Source organism: Drosophila elegans, unplaced genomic scaffold (genome assembly GCF_018152505.1).
Source record: "Drosophila elegans isolate 14027-0461.03 unplaced genomic scaffold, ASM1815250v1 contig_814, whole genome shotgun sequence".
NCBI lineage: Eukaryota > Metazoa > Arthropoda > Insecta > Diptera > Drosophilidae > Drosophila > Drosophila elegans.
This window is the reverse complement of record NW_024546167.1, coordinates 12712509-12730808: the sequence shown is the minus strand read 5'-3', so window position 1 is coordinate 12730808 and position 18300 is coordinate 12712509. Positions and strand designations below refer to the sequence as shown.

Genomic DNA, 18300 nt, shown 5'->3' with positions numbered 1-18300 from the left:
TCTCTTTATAAATGGAACTTAATTGGTTTGCAAACTGTGATTGAATTAAGCCATTGGGTTGATTCAATTTGATTTAATTTAATTACCATGATCACTTTGACAGGCTTCAAATGTTTGCAGACGGGTAAGGGAGGCAAACACATAAGTCCAATGAATAAAATATAACATATTTATTGATAAGAATATAATTTATAACACAATAATTAAACTATTTGCAAAGTTTCAGTTCCAGCATTTAGCCCTGGCGAATTCATTTAAAAATCCAGACAATATATAAATGCAAATAGATTGTAATAATTTGAATAATCTAACAAAATGACTCCAAGTTATTATTTCCATTTCCGTTTATTTCAATTCAAAATAAAAAAAAACCCGCGCGAAAGCTGATAGCCGATAATTTTTAGAGATGTCGGAACTGGTTCCGATAACTCTAGTATTAGATACCAGGGATTCAGTAGTTCCAGTTCAAAAATATTCAATTGCAATATCAGTTAATAAATAGTTCGGCTATTCCCTAATACCCTATTCCTTAAAATATCGAAAACGAAAATGCATCATCTTCTACCCTATGCTAAAAGGACGAAGTTTTGTTTTTAGTTCTAGTGTAAAATGACTTTAAGTTTCTGCAAGGCTCAACAATTATGTACTTCTCATTAGATCGCTTTGCTCATACAATTAGTAGTAAAATTAAATTTACACCAAAATGCATAGATGCAGTCGAAGTGTAACGTGTCTTAAATCAAACGAAAAATATCGATATTGCCAGATTTTTGGAAACATCGATACTATCGAATAACCATCGTGTTATGTTCCAGCTCTAATTGCTTTGTTGTTGCGTTTTGTTTTTGCTTGCGTGCGGTTGACCCGCGGATAGTTTTCGTAGAAAACTCGCTGAGAAAATGCAAACTGAGGCGAGATAAAGGAAAACTGCCCACCGATAGGCATTGAAAGTGTGAACAAAGCAAAGGAAAATCAGCAAAAACAAACGAACAACGACAACAATTAGCGAGCGAATAAATATCGTTGAATTTTCCGAAACAACAATATCAACAACAACGAAGGCAGCCACAACAAAAATTTAACTCAATTAAAAGAAAAGGCAACAAGGGGAAATGCAATTGAAATGCAAAGAACATTTATGAAAAGTGCCGATGTATTTGCGTGGAAATGGAGCGATTTGTGATTGCAGCGTTTTTCTTGTCTTGTGTTTTCCGCTGCCAAAAAAGTGTGCGCAGGAAAATCGCTGACAATTCGTAAAGAGGGAAGCGAAAATTCGGTGGAAAATTCAATACAAAAACGCGGAAAACAAAAACACAAGAAAAATAACAGAGAGAGAGAGAGAGACAATAAATATCTTTTGTGTTTGTGTGGGTGTGTGCGTGTGCAAAAGAAGATCAAAGCAAAACGACAAAAACAACAATAACACACAGCTGACTTCCTCTCTCTTTTCTTCCTGCATACACTGTTCAAAAAAAAATAGTAATTACATAAAATAATGCAAGTACCAGCAGTCACTTTAAAAACCAACAACGACTACTTCCAAACGCCTGCTTTTAAACTAGTCAACAAAAACATACAACTAATAACAAATACTAAAAAACACATATCCCAAAATCGACAAAATAAAAATAATTAAAATTCTGATCAACAAAGTAATCTAGTAGCCGAAAGCAAACCCAAATTAAGTTGTTTAATTAAAATTAAAAAAGTAATACATCACAATGGATTGGATCATCAACGATGAGATGGGCCTTACGGTGGGTCATGTGGTCGGATGGGCAGCCGCCTCTGCAATGGTGATCGGGGGCGTAATCCCCTACGTTCCCCAATATATCGAGATCAAGAAGACGCAGGACGCGGAGGGATTCTCACTATATGTGTGCCTAGCTCTGCTGGTCGCCAACTCGCTGAGAATACTTTTCTGGTAAGTAATACAAATATATTCTCATACTGTAACTAGCACAGAAAGTTTAAAATCAGACTCCTTATGTCATGGAAAAATTACCAAATTACTTGGAAACTCTATAAAACTGATAAATAATTAACTACTAATTTTTATTTAATAAAAAAAACACTAAATCAATACAAAATTTTAGCAAATTACAAATTTTCAAAAAAGAAACCTAAACAATAATGTTTTGTGTAATGTAAATAATAAATTCTGGCAAAAATAGTAGTTTTCAGCAATAAATCAATCATGAAAGAAAACACGAATTTTTATTGCTGGTGCTTATTTCCTTTTGACTGCACAATGTACATCCTATTTTTATGTGCAGTATAATACAATCAAAGGAGAATAAACACCTGCAATGTTTTCCTTCATTTTTATATCTATTGTGGCGCCCAAATGATGTATATTTGACAAGACTGCATTTCCATAGAATGGAATTTAAATTTCAGAATGGTATTCTATATCAGGAATTATTAGACTTACAAATTTTTAGGTACCGGCAAGCTCTATCTAAGTAAACGCCTTCCCATTTTTATCTCGCCCCCAATAGGATGACTAAACCCACCTCGTATCTTGGCTTATCTGGGCGTAATTCAAACCGCTTATCGCCCGGAATTCTCTCCGTCCGTCGCGACATTATACGATTCCCACCTCTTGAGAGCCCCTATCTGTGGATAGCATTGTCATGATTTCTAGTCGATTTCGCAGACCTTATAATTCCACAAAATGTCCAAGGACAATTGAACTGGTTTATCTTTATTGCGTTGGTTGCGTTATAATGTTTGGCATAATGTCACCGATAATCGCTATTTTCGTTGGGGTTTATGGCATTTATTGGAAGATTTATCAGACTATCATGCTGATTTGGGAATGATTCCGGGTGAACTGTGTCGGAGGATTGATAAAGAGTATTACCCCCAGCACGATCGGAATTTGTGTTTATGGTACTCGATATATGAAATCAAAATGGGTGAACTCAGCATTCGTTATTCCACCCCACGTTCCGTACTTTCAAGAACCTTAAAAGGTTTTAATATTGTAAAACTGTTATTTAAAAAAAAACAAAGAGGGTGAAATCGATTCAACAATGGATCTGTCTACCTCCCATAAAAAGGTGATTCATCATTTAGGAGAGTGAAAGATATAAATCAAAATTAATAAAATACATTTTTAATTCAATTTGAGTGAGTGTGCGAAATAGCTTTCAAAATATGTCACAATGCCATTCAAACCTGTGAAAGTGTTTCAGAAATTGTTTATTAGGAACATACTTTGGTATTTAGTCCAAAATATCTACTTATTGTGACTTTGTTCCAACGGAATTATACTGCTTTTGAGAGTAGCAACTCCAACTTGCCTTTATAACCAGGGTCAACTACTTTTGCCCAGCTGGTTTCTGTATGTTTTCAGTTTGTTTGTGTTTACCCCGTTTAAAGCTGCTTCTGCTATGCGTTTTTTAAGAGCCAACGCTTCCTATAAATAAATTATTAACAAGGCGATTGGAACGTGAACAAAAAAAAAATAATATAGAAGCAACTGGTGGCCCTCGTCTATAACGACGCCGTCAAATTGTCTGGCCTGGGTGGCAATCAATAAATTAATTATTTAGCTTGAAACTGTTGCCGGCAAGTAAAGTGAATCAGCTGTGCAACGAGGCTTTCCGCCCAATAGTCCCGATACAATATACTTTATATATAGATGTTTACGGGCTTGTGGAAAATTCTTTGTGGGGAGGCATTTTACTTGACACGCGATGAATTTTTCACTGGGTTTTGTGAATAAAAACAGCTTGGGGGGTTAAGCAATGTATTAGGAAATAGTTTTTGAGACCAGAACAATAAGCGGAAGTAAATAGTATTTTCCTTTCGTTTTTTTTCATGCACAATAATTATTATACCCTTGCAGAGGGTATTATAATTTCAGTCAGAAGTTTGCAACGCAGTGAAGGAGACATCTCCGACCCTATAAAGTATATATATTCTTGATCAGCATCACTAGGCGAGTCGATCTAGCCATGTCAGTCTGTCCGTCTGTCCGTCCGTCTGTCCGTCCGTCTGTCCGTCTGTCCGTCCGTTTATATGCAAACTAGTCTCTCAGTTTTAAAGCTATCTGCATGAAACTTTCCCAAAAGTTGTCTTTCTATTGCAGGTAGTATATAAGTCGGAACGAGCCGGATCGGACGACTATAGCATATAGCTCCCATAGGAACAATCGGAAAAATAAATGAAAAAAATTATAACTTTGCTGTTTTTTAATTTTTTGTTTAGTTCTTCGACATTTAGTAATGGTTACATATTTCCGATTTACGGTTTAAATTTCATCAAAGTCGGACGACTATATCATATAGCTCCCATAGGAACAATCGGAAAAATAAATGAAAAAAAATTATAACTTTTCTGTTTTTTAATTTTTTGTTTAGTTCTTCGACATATAGCAATGGTTAAATATTTCAGAATTATGGTTTAAATTTTATCAAAATCGGACGTCTATATCATATAGCTTCCCTAGAAATAATAAAAATATATAAAATAACTATCAAATAATTGAGCTGCAAATCATCATAGCTTCAATGTTTTTAAACATATACGAAAGTAAATCATAATTTTAATGTTTTCAAAAATGTTTAATTCTTGCAATAGCTGCAAGGGTATATGAACTTCGGCTTGCCGAAGTTTGCTTTCTTTCTTGTTATTATTCTGACTAATCGCTGCAATATGGATAAACCCCCCTCAGACACCCACACTCTCATTTATTGCCATCCTGTTAGTTAAGTGCAACTGGCAATTTGTGCAAAACAAAAATACACGAAACACTTAAACTATTTAGAGGTTTTTTTTGTGCATTTCCAGTAATTGCCAGCAATTATACCTAATTGTTTAATGTGTTAGAAATAAAAATTTAAAATTATCCATTACGCCCGGAGAAAAACTTTCCCAACAAAAAGACCTGAATAATGATAGGAACCAAACGAATGACACATACGAAGTCTTTATTAAAAATAATTGACATTGTGTCTGCCTTTGTTGCATATTTTACAAAGATTTAATCATTAAAACCACAGTGTGGTATGCATAATTGTAGATGAAAACCGAATGTTGTACCTATCGAGTATACAAGAAAATCAAATTCTTAATCTAGGCTTTTTGTATGAGCTCATTGGTTGAAATCATCATTTATTAATTATTGTGACTGCTGGAAAACCGAGATAGCTATTGTGTTTTAATTGATACGAATAGTGTTTACTCTTGAGATAAGATGGTTGGAATTTTTTCAAGAGGTTTTTCCTGGCATCATTCTTTTTCTAAATAGTGATTAAATGTGTAAGCTTCTGGAATCAGTGTAAAAAGTACTTGAGATTAAGGTTTTATAGAATTTTTTACTGTTTAATAATTAGGAACTAAAAACTACTAAATTTTTTCTGAACTAAAATGAAGACTCCAAAGCTTATATCTAATTTTGTTTATCTACAACTTTTTTGATTTGCTTAACTTTCAGTCCAGTTCAGAATAAAATGTATCTCAATGTAGGCGTTAAATCTAGTCGTAGAAAAATGAATCAGTTTGTCTATTAGCTGCTGACCAAATCACTGCGTATAAGGAATATATATAGCCCTGTATATTCACCAAACTAAAGCTTATTTAATTGCCAGAGTCAACAAAGCGGAGTCAAGTTTCGCAAAAAGGTTTCCGCGCATAAAAAGCGCCAACATTATGACTCAATAAGTTGGTCAGGTCAGTAAGGCGTGACTAAACAAGTCTGCATTATAATTTACACTTTCATTCCTAGCATATAACAATAGATGTGAACATAGTATACCAACTGTTAGCTCCGCTCAGGCACAGTCATTTCTATATTTGTAATTCTCATGCCAACATTTGCTTTAATATTTACACAATTTGTCAGCCTGCTTGAATATACGAAGTGTTCGCACTTAACAAATTAACAAAATTGAGGCAACGTTCGACGGTAATTAAAATTTTAAAGTACAGCCAAAAATCTGAATATTCATAATTTACTCTTCTATTTCAGCAACAAACTCACATAAATTTTTGCAAAACGCTCGATGGCAATTAAAATTGTTGCCAACTATTTGTATTACACAACTCAATCTGGCGGGGAAAGTGAAGGGTTAAAGCTTGAGAACTTGGGGGTTCATTGAACTTATTTCAGCAATTTTATGGGTATCAACTTTTGGAGTACGAAAGCTTTAAAAGTTAGGCAATCAAGAAGGAAAAGTAATAGCCTCGGAAGTTGCTGACTAATTGGATTCTTCAGTTTTAAAGCTACTCAGGAATTATGGCTAATGAATTTTGTTAACATCACTTTTTTACGAGTAACCCGAAACTTGGAATAAATATCAATTCAAAGAAATATAATAATAGAGTTTTAAATAAATTTATATACATATGTAACTTTACTAGTTCTTAATAGCGAAACCCAATCGAATTTTGTATATTTTCCAGCGAATCAGGCGAGATAGTTAATTGATTTGAGTGGGATTTTTTTTACACAATAACTTCCCGTAGTGATAAGCGATTCGAACAAGCTTACTATATAGGGGCGGCTCTCTGTCTCTATTTGTAATGACACTTCCCATGCAATCTAGTTGCTGGTAGAGTGCACCATTCCCAGTATATGTATGTTTGTGATATTTGTGTAAGGCAAGCACACATCGCCTCTTACTTGAGGCTCCTCAAAAACGCTATTTCTTATCACTATTGTACAAAGGGGCGAGTGTGTATGAAGATAACCCAAGTCTCGCCATCAGCCGCTTACTGTGTCTACTCCAACCAATTAATTTATTTACGTAAACACTTGTCAAAATAAGTCGCTCCCTAATACGTAATATAATGGTATGACTGAAAGATAATGCAATTAAATAGATATGATTGTCTATATACCTATAATGTCACACGACTTTGCCCAATTATTTCGTCATTTATAATTTGGTTATCAAGAAATGGTCGAAAAACAAAGAAATTAAGACACTTTCAAATCTAATCTAAGGTTTTTTTTAATAATTTATTAAGCATACCCAGCTTTCATTCACATTTATTTATACAAGCACTGGCCCACTTTCTATATTTATTTATTAATAATCATTAGCATTCACTTGTCTGAAAAATGAAAAAAAAAACTAATTTCCAAAGGCAAACAACTTTATTGGACATTTTCTGGCCGAAGGTCAAGGTTTTTGGGCGGAAAGTTGGAGGTTTTGGTGTGTGGACTATTCCAATTAACTTTTGGGGGGTGGTTATCCTCCTCCATATTTGCGCTGACCAACAAACCTTGCGTATTGCTCATAAATGTTTACGGTTTTTGGTCTGCCGTTGTGTTGCTTATTTTCGCATCGCATGCAAATTATATGTTGTTTTTTGTTTTCTTATTTCAAATTTCTGAACCGGTTACGACCGCTAAAGTTGATGTTGCCGATAATAATGTTGTTCGCGGGGTTCTGGTTTTAATAGTTAATGCTCTTTTTTTTTTGGTTTCCCTTTTTGGCCCTGCTTATAAACGACAATGCACTTGACTTGTGGGCTTTGAAATGTGGCCTGGTTGCTTGGCAACTTAATTGAGGTTGGAGCTGCTGTGAAAGATTTATAATTTCGATGTGGAAGTTGTTTCGGCACGAGTTTGTTTGTCAACTTTTGAGACTATTTGAAATTCAAGCGTAGCTCGTTGTGAAGCTGTTGAAAAGCTTCAAAAGTTATGTAATCATTTTCTAAAAGCGGTTTTAGTTTCTGGTTTTATTAAACATGTATTTATTGCACTGGTGTTTATAAACTTGTTGGCTAAAATAGCAATATGGGAGTATTATTATTATTTATTTTTTGGACAAGTAAAAGACTGTTTTTACAAAACTTAAATTATAAAATGCTATAGCACACAATTAACACTTTCGAATAGAGGAAATATTAACCTTTCTAACGCTTTTTAAAAGTTTTTTTTGTTTCTAAGCGTTCTCTTGTTATTCGAATGACAAGAATACAGTGTGTTTTAGAATTAGCGTGCTGCAAATCCATTTATTGGCTTGCATAAACACTTAAGTTTTACCAGTAACTAAGCGGAGATAATGTCGGTCTTACGTTTTTTTGTTTTGTTAAAAATCCTCAACTAGTCCCATATATTGTACAATTAATCGTATTAATTTTGAGCTCATCAACACAACCGAAACTCTCTATTTAATTGTCTCAATTATCAGTTTAACGTTGGCCTCTCCCAAATGAATAAGTGAACCCAGGGGTTATCTGCGGCATTACATAGTTTTCGAGCGGCCATTATATAGAAGGTCGTTTCGTTTTCTGCCTTTGCCAGCCTACATCTTAAACCGATTGGCATTATCTCAATCGCATTTGTTTCGTTTCAGGCCAAAGTTTTGCAGGCTGATAACCTGGGTGCGGTTTAAACCAAAGGTCAGGCGGCAAGGCAGTGTTATCTACCAACCCCCTTACCATCAAAATTAAATGTATTTGTGGTTGAAGATTTCTACGTAATTAAAAAGAGAGCTCCACGGCATATCTCGTGCTGTGGGACAATCCCTAAATCCCTAAATGTTTGCGTCACAGGTGCGGAAAGGACAGACAATTAAAATACACTCCACAACGTTAATCTTTTTAGCCTTTGTGTTGTGCTTTATGGCCGGAGACGTTGCCCCTAATTGAATTTTAATGCCAAACCAGAGTGAGGTTCCGTTCGCAAAGGTTGTTACTTGGTTTTGCTTTTATTTTCGCAACGAAACTGGCTTCTGGGTTCTTAAATGATTCGAAAGATGACGGAAAATTCAGAAGGGAAGCACAAACTAATCGAAAAGTCTAAACAGTGCCGTCAATCGGTGTCCGTCCAAAGTTTACGACAGCTTTGGCCCGCTGAATAAGCAATCACAATCACTGGCGTTGCCTCCAATGAGGCTTCTTTGCATGCGAAAAATGTGCGCCGTCGACTGACGCAAATGTTTGCACGAAGCCAACAGACAGAGATTTCAATTTCTCAATTAGAACAGATTTTTGTCGTACAGTGCGGGGCAATCTTTAAGAATATTAAATCTCATCGTAGTGGGCATTTCTTTAATGTTTAGTGGGCCTGAAAGCTAAGTTCATCGATTTTGTAGGTTCACGATGGCTAAATAAGAGGCTTTTATAATTTGTTTTTGGCAGTTTGTGTGGTAGTTCAATGGCTTTAAGCTTAATTGCGCTTATTCAAGTGTGATTTTGCTGTAAATTTTAAGTCGCACAGATTATAAGCATAAATATATATTTGTTTGTGTTTCCTCAATAGCTTTTTTTAAAGATGTGTAACCAGAGAATTTGTATAACAATTTGTAGAACAGTTAATTTTAAGCTACAAATTTACTGAACTTTTAATGTTTGTATTTTGATTGAGTCATTTAAGCTTCGTACTTTTATTATTATTTTTTTTTTAATTAAATTAAATTTCATAAATGCCAAAAACGAAAATAAAGACCAAAACTATCCCAATAATCTCTTAACACCAACCCCCATATCGATTATATATCACGCATAAGTTGACTTTGCAATGCGCCACTTAATCTGTAAAAAAAAAAAACGCAACTGAAAAAGTTTTAAAAAGCATTATCACGCTTGGTTTGTCTTCGGGAAGCAGATGTGGCCGCCAAATGGCATTAATATATTTCGGCAAGACTTTAAGACTTCGAAATCGTTTAAATTTCATCGACCGGCATTGAAATTGCGGTAGGTCTGAGAACAAATACTCAAATAGCTCAAACAATTTTACTTTCTATCCGCAGAGTTATAAATATCCCGATATAAAATATCTGCAATCGAATTGGGCTACAAATTTCCATGCTCATATGCAAATCAGCAAATTGTTTGGCTCCGCCTGGGTTCTGAATTTCTTTTTTTTTCCCCAATTTCAATTTTGGCCATTGCCTTGTGCCCTTTTTTCCACATTTTCTACCATGACTTTGTCTGCCATCTGTGCTCTTGACTCTGTTTCCGCCAGCGTTTCGAGCTATGACTTTTCTGGGGGGCATAGATTGGAGTGTTTTCCCCCGGCTAAAGCCACACACATCGTTTCTGGGCGACTAGCATCTTTTGTTTGCGTTTCGGCTTGGGGTTTTATAGACTTAGCGCCATGTGGGAGCGCTCAGCTCGCATTAATTTTCATTGAGCAAATCAAATGATGTAATAAAATATTTATTGTTCCATTTTCGGAGAGGTTTTCTACGAATATAACAGTTTTAGATGACATTTTTGGGTGCTCAAAAACTAGCTTTCTTGTTCTTTGATTTTGTTTGTGTTTTTCCTGGAATGTTTTAAGGTAATTTTGTAAAATAACATATTAAAGGATGTAAAATTAATTTTATTTTTTGGTAGACTTCTTATTACAGTTCCATTCTTGCTTTTTCGGTTCATTGGCAACCCGTCGACACATTATCCTTTATCCCCAGCAAGGTCATTTCGAGCAGCTAAGCCTAGCGCCCAACAAAATCCATCTAGGTTTTAAATCGACCCAGTTATGGGCATTCATCATCATCAGAGGCGCGCGCAATCCATTCCATTCATTCATTCACTCACTCAATGGCTAGTGGGTAAAATTATGCTTTGGTTTTGGGTTCCTTTTTCCCTGGGCTCATCAGGCGCCAACTTGTGTGTTTACACAATCTACAAACGTGGCCAACACACACTGACACGATGTGGTTCGGAAATAACCGGAATATACGAACCTAAGTGCTTTCGGTTCCGTTAGTTAGGAGCCCTTCAGCAGTGAGACAATGATGAGGACTTTTGTCCACCCCGAGTGTAGCCTACTTACAGACCTCCATGCCAGTTTAACCAAATGAAATTTGTGTTAAGCGCAATGTGCCAGCCTTGGCTTAAACACAATCACACACAGTTGTGGTCAATATTATAGAACATTATATATATGGAAAACACTTGAAGAAAATGGAAATCAGTTATATACACGAAATTAACTTTTGGTCACCTTTTTTAACTACTTATCAATATCTAAACATTTTCTGATTGTTACAAAGTTTTATTATTATGAAAAAATTCAACACAATTAATTTAAGTTGTTATATGATAATAAGCTATCTTTAAATTCCGCAAAAAAATCAAATACAAAATTTAAGTAAATAAAAAAAATCCTAGCTATATTATTGTGACATCAACTGTACATTGGGCAGACAAAAACCCACCCACAGTTGAGTAAACATGGTGCTGAAGGCAACACGAAATTTTAATTACGTCTAGAACAGACAGAAAAGGTTAGTGCTGAACAAAGCATTCGCTCACACGTGTATAACAGCTTGCAAATTATTTGGCTTAATTTGCCAACCCCGCCGACAAATTCTATCAATAAAACTTTCATAAAAGCCTAAGTGACATTTTCGGGACTCGGGCTCTATCCTGCTAAGTGAAACTGTTGTGGCTATTTGAACAAATTGCCATTGAAAGTGAGCCTGAATATGCAGGTGAAAAATGGGTAATGTGGTTGGGGGCAAGTGCTATCCGGTAGTTGGAAAATTGTTTACATTTCAGGCTCATAGCACACCGCCAAATGTGGCAGAGTGTATGAATGTTTGTAAGGCACGTATACAATTTTATCGATTTTTTACGACGTATTTTACACGTTGAAGCGTGCAAAATGTTATGCCAGTGGGTGGAAGGAGGTGACGATGTGTTTTTGCCAATTTAAAAGGTAAAGCCAACCATTTCGGACTAGTGACGAAGGGGGTTAGTTTACTTCTGTGCAGGAAAGTCAAGAGATGACTGCAAATTGGAATGTTTGCATTGAAAATGTTAGCATTGCACAAAATTACACTTGTTAGACCAACTCAAAATGCATTAAATACGATTTTGTGAGTTCCAGAGAGAGATGAGTTGAAGCCATCCAACTTTATAATTAAAGTTGAAAACTGTTGAACTCAACAAAATTTAGATTATGGTGTTTGTTAATTAAAAGCAAAACAAATTTCAACTTAATTCAAAACAAGTATTCAATTTTCACCAAATAAAAACAATATTCACCTATGCATGTATAAGCAGATAATTTAAGTAATAAAATCAGCAAACAAAAGTAATATTAACTTAAACAAATGTGATAATGCATAAAATTCTTCAATTTGTATTCAAACGCAATTCTTTAAGGCAAAGTAAAATTCAAACTCTGCCAACCCAAAAAAAACATGTCTTTAATAAAAACCTATCTTAAACTTTAATACAATTTCAATTCAGCTAACGAAATCGAAATGCAAATGTATTTTGCCTGTCATTTAAAGGCGATTTATGTGGTGATTCGGTTGTAGCCATGGAATGGCATTGACTTGGCACACAGCTTGTAATTCAATTTTCATGCCATGCCAGAGCGACATGCCAAAGGCGTTGGGGGTGTAAATAACCCCCGAGAACCTATTTCCCATTTTACCCGCATCTTACTATCTGGTAATCGGAAGCAACGCGGAAATGTATGCTATCTGCTGTTGTGATTGCGAACGACAGCTGCGGCTTTCAGTAAAACAGATGGGCGCACAAATCGGCACCAGCGAAAAATTCCAAAAAATTTTCGCATTTTTTTTAATAACACTTGGAAATGACTTTTTGTTGGCCAGCAGGACACTTTCATTCAAACAAATCCCCAGCAAATCTGTGGCCTTGCCCCATGGTTTGTTCGGCTTTTGTTTGGGCTTTTGCCTTTGCCAAATGCTCAACACGTTTCACTCACTGTTGGTTGTTTGTGTTCGGGGACCCTTTTTCACCCACTTGGCATCTGTCAGATTTATGACAGTGTCGCCTGACACTGTGCTAGGATTTCTCTCAACACCCCCCCCTCCATCACATTAAAAATATATATACACTAAGCTCGGCTGCAGCTCTCATAATCGATTTGGTTCGGCAGTGAATTATACTGTTGGGCGGACATCAATCACTTGTTGGGCGCCATATAAGCACCTGTCAATTAGGAGTACTTAACGCTACAATGTGCAGCTATTTTGGACCAAGCCTGGGTGATTAATTATAATTCCTTTTAGTGCCTTTAAGCCCCGAGGAATTTCTTTCGGACAAAGTATGTCCATTTTGAATAATAAATGGTTAAGATGTTTGTCGTTTTTTATTCCCCAAGGATTATTAAGGACCAGATCATTTATTATGCTTAAAAAAATAAGGTGGTATAAGTATTCTACAGATTAATTCTGTGTGTACTTAAATGAAATCCCGACCAGACACAGTCACATCTCGATAGTGCAAGTCAATTAAAATGTCATTTCACGTTGACCTTTGTAATTAACCTTCACCCATGCTTGCTCTGTTTTTCAGGTTCTCCAGCCGCTATGAGCTGCCACTGCTGGTGCAGAGTGTCGTGATGAACGTGACCATGTTCCTGATGATCCATCTGTGCGTGAAGGTGAAACGGATTAATGCCAATAACCGCGAGCACGCCCTGCGAGGTGAGTTCCCTCAACCGTTTTAAAACTGTCACCTTGAAAAGGATAAACATGTCAACATGTCGTTCCCCCTTTCCTTTCTAGGCGATGAACTGCATTTGCCCAAAGTGATGACGGACACGGACACGGGAGCCTCGGTGTCCACAGAAGCGGGCGGAAGCGTCCTGAAGCGAGTTCGCTCCCGACATTATCTAAATGGTGAGTTAAGTGATTCCCTGGGGTTTTGAAAATATACATTTTCAATAATGGCGAGAAGGAAGGGCAGACTAGTGTGACGAATGCTTCTATTTTTATATAAATTGTAAATTAGAAAAATCATTAAAAAAAAAAATTGACTCAAAAAAAAAAAAAAATAAATAAATTTGATCTAAAAAAAACGGCTTGTAAAATAAACTTTAGAACCAACATTTCTTTCCGATTTAAGAGTATCAATAAAACCATATGCTCTACAAATTTGAAGTAGAATAAGCATTTCACTCAATTTCCTCTGTAAGTCTTTGGAATAGATTGATATAAAGTAAAGAGAAGTTAGGGCATTGCAATTCCATTACCATTAGCGGAGTACAGATAGTTCCACCTCCTGTGCTGTTTTTATCATACTGTATCTTTATGAAGCGAAGCGCTCGTTCGCTGTCCGCATTTATTTCTTCTCGTCCATTACTTGTTATCAGTAAATAGAAAAACATGAAACTGGGTTACGAGGATGGTTGGTGGTGGTCTCTGGGCGGTAAATTGATCAATGAACCAGCGAGCAGAACCAATATACACCCACCCACACACACACCGTCACTAGCTAATTATATTGGCACGCCTTGGGCTTCTTTGCACATTGCTTGTCGTAAATTGTGCAGCGCCTAAAAGCAGTCGGAGATAATGAAAATTGATTTCGAACTGGCTTGCCATCTGCAGTCGACTCTGATCTGGGGCACAACTGCGGCTTTTGTCTTTAAACGATTTATCGAGTTGCAAATTGTTGGGTCATGACCCCTCGGCTTTCTTTCTGTACCTGAATAAAAGTTTATTCAACGGTTGGCTTGGCTTTTGTTGTGTCACTTGGGGAGAAATAAAAGAATACACTTGGTAAAGTTTCTCTCTATACAATGCTTTTAATTTAGGAAAATCTTTCTAACACATTATTTTACATATAGGTTTTATCAAATGTATTTTACAAAGGCTAAGACATATGATTATTTAAATGAGCAAAAATACAAATAGATAGATTTACTCTGTTTCTTTTTCTAATAGAAAACAAATTTTTGTTCGTTTTTAAAATCATTTCTGAAATATGAAAAGGGATGTTTGTAAGTTTACTGTAACATATACGAAATACATATAATGTAGCACGTTTGCATATTAGTCTCTTAAAAACTGATATATAATTTAAATCCTATTAACAGATCTGGATTTCAAATACTTTTGGAGCTGGTCAGACTTTCAATCGTATCTGGACTTTATGCTCGTCGTGTGGGCGTTGGGCGCCGCTATAACATATCTGATGCTGTCCGTGCATTGGTTCATGGAATCCATGGGCTTTGTGGCCGTCTTCACTGAGGCCATGTTGGGTGAGTCGCAATATTAACTCAAGCTATCCACAAAAGCTATTAACAAAATAATTATTTATTTAAACAGGGGCGCCACAATTTTTGCGCAACTTTAAGAATAAATCAACATATGGAATGAGCATACACATGGTGATCATGTGGACGCTTGGTGATATGTTTAAGACTGGTTATTTTATTGTTAGGAAAGCACCATCGCAATTCTGGATCTGCGGCACGCTGCAGGCAAGTAGCATAGCGTTACCCCTAGATATCTTTTGCAAAGGATATATGTTATTATTATTATTATTGAATTACAGGTCAGCTTGGACATAGCGATCCTGTCACAGGTGTGGTTCTACCGCAAGAATTCCAAGCCGCGCGACCTGCGACGCGGCGATTAGCAGTTTGCCCCCGAAGAACAGCCACAGCACATCCACAACCACAACCACGACCTACATACATCCCATTCCGAGGAGCATCAGCTTTCGTTGCCCGTCACAGTGAGCAGCAGCGGAGACGATCATCTGCTCACGGCTCGGGCGGATGATGAGCACTTCAAGGTGCTGGACTTTGGTCAGTGCCACGACAATCGTGCGTTTCAGTATCACAATAATAACAAGATGTTGCCCAGACCAGGAGGCAGTGGCAAGAGTAACAATGACAGCAGCATGGCAGCTGCCTTGGAGGTCGTCATTGTCCATTCACCGGCGTCCAAGGAGCAGAGACTGATTGGCGATCAGGAGGCGAGCGGCTGCTGTCGCCGCAAGCGTAACAATGCCACGCAAACGCGATTGGAGAGCGGTAGTTGTTGCTGTGTGATTACCACCCACCATCATCACTGCCACTGCAATCACCATAGGCATCATCAACATCATCGCTGTCACTATAGGAGCACAAAGAGACGAGCTCTGCTGCACCAGAAGAGGAGTCACCACCACCACCACCATAGTCATAGTCCGCAGCATCTGCAAATCAAGCAGTCGAATCACAAACAAATGCTTCCATCCCGCAACAACAACAACAACAAGTCTTCCTTGGATTCCAGCGAAGAGGGGATGCATCATCAGGCCATAGCCATCGAAATCGATGCGGCCACAATGAGCGAGGATGGCGAGGAGAACAACAGCAGCACAGCCACCTCCAATTTTCCCTATAAGGTGGCCAGCGAGGGTGTGAAACCCATTATAATGGCTCCTCTTCGGGAGCAGCATCGTCATAGGAGAGGTTCCCTGAATTCCAATACCACCATTGAAACCGATGAACTCTCCCACGACGACGATGATGATGACGACGATGTGCGGATGGGCTCGCACCATTTGCCAGAAGATGAGACCCATCTAACGCAGCCGGCCATCACGAATAGTTCCAGTAGCTCCACAAAAAGGGGTAAACCTGCCTCCGCTCCAGTGCGAAATGAATGTGTTAGGATCAAGAGAAAACGTTTTATAGCCGAAGCTGGGCAGGATTACTGCAGCAGTTGCTCCAGCTCCTGTTCCTGCAGCAGTTTGGATGAAGATCTGGAGGCCCACCATGAAATGACCGTGTCAGCGGAGTGTCATCAATGTGTTCCCGGTTCCCGGAGAGCAAGTTTCTGCTCTTGTCACAATGCCAACTGCTGTTGTGACACCTGTTCTCAGGAAGATGAGGAGGAGGAGGAGGAGCAGGAAGCCGATGATGAGGACGACGAGACCACAGGTCAGAGGGAGAGCTTTTGTACGGCTGTAGATCATACCATAACTCCATCGCAAGAGGGCGATGATATGCATAGTAGTACACTGACACCCCTCAGCACCCAGAGGTCTTCCTTCATGGAACAGGATCATGGCGATCACACCATGCGAAGTGATAATGGTGGAGGCAGCCTAACCGATGCAGATGCCTCCTCACTGAGCCAATCAGCGGAGTACTTCTCGTTGTCGTCCACCGCCGGAGGAGCTACATCCTTTCCCATCAAAGAGGAGGCCAAAAGGGACAAGCAGCTGGAGAGGAATGAGGCGAGGGATCTGAAGGAGAAGGAAGTGGAGCCACCGTCCTGCAAACACTGGAATCGCCAACCGCATGGCAAGCACAAACGCGGCTCTTCTCCCGTGGACAACTCCTTATGACGAAGTGTCTCGCTGGTCGCCTGGCCAGCAATCGATGTGAATGCCCTGCTGCAGCAGACCATCAAGAAATCCGCCGTGCTGCAGGAGACGCCAGTGCGTAGGAAACCCACTGCCAAACAGGGTCAAGGGACGGCAGGAAGTAATGATTCCTCCACGGCCACATTAACAGCCAGCGTGGTGACGGTGGCCAAGTTTCCGGGACCCGGATTAGTCAGCACTGTCACCAGTTTGAACGGGTGTGGAACCACCTATAGCTACACCACCACCACGGCTGCATCCCAAAATCCTGCAGCACCCAGCAAGAGAAACACCAAGTACTCGTCCGTACCAAACTCCGAGGTCTACCAGTGCGATCCACTGCAGCAGAGCTCGACGGAAATCATCTTATAACTCATACAAGCATACCTCTGCCCCTTCAACTACAATACTGTACAAAGCCGTGTAAAAGTCAAGGGTAAACTTCATTAGTAGGATGGGATTATACATTATACAGAATCATAACACCAAAACTCGTGGAGTGGGATAACGAAAAACCAAAATTCATAAAGCTGTTCAATTTGTTGTTATTCGGGGGTAACAAAAACCAAGATGTGAGGATGTAGAAAATGCAGACCTAGTTTATACATATATAGCATAAAAAACCAATGTACATTATTTTTTATGTGAGATGCATCAAAAGAGTAGCTTAAAATGTAAACTAGTTTCTAATCTTTAGTTTCGGACTATGTGAATTTAATGAAAAGGGTTTCAGCTGGGGAAGGGACCAAGCCAGAGTTGACAAAGCCTTCAAGTTTTCCAAAATCCATGCAAAGACATATCCACTTTGTGCAATTTTTCAGCTAAGAAAACTTCCCTCAGCTCGGGCCTTAAACCTTGTTTAGATTTAACACTATAAATCGTCATTGTTTTTCGTACATTAGTCAAATTCATTTTGTAGTCCTGTAAGTTCAATTTGTATAAAAACAACAAAATCAAACTTTAATCTCGATATTATTCCTTAAAGAATTTTTTATTTTATAATTTCCTAGCAGAATTTATTAGCTAAGATCTATAAAAATTGATACGATAATAAACGAACCGAAAGCAAAATTATTATTTTCTTTTCTTTTAATTTTCTTTATTTCCTCTTATACAGCACAATTCCTGATCGTTAGCTATATACACATATTATTCTAGAATACGTATAACAACTACTAAGCAGACAAACATCTTCCTTGCAATTTTGAGATTCCGTTGAAAACGTACACACAATTTAAATATGAAAATTAAATTATGATA

General features: G+C 37.8%; 1 protein-coding gene across 1 annotated transcript; it reads left to right on the top strand.

Moving 5' to 3' along the window:
• The first annotated feature begins 827 nt into the window (after window positions 1–827).
• LOC108138821 lies at window positions 828–18111 on the top strand. Its single transcript, XM_017261319.2, is given in 6 exon segments — window positions 828–1924; window positions 13249–13379; window positions 13461–13574; window positions 14774–14938; window positions 15006–15160; window positions 15235–18111. Coding segments are annotated over 6 exon segments (2946 nt in total). The 5' UTR covers window positions 828–1721; the 3' UTR covers window positions 17413–18111.
• Window positions 18112–18300: the final 189 nt, after the last annotated feature.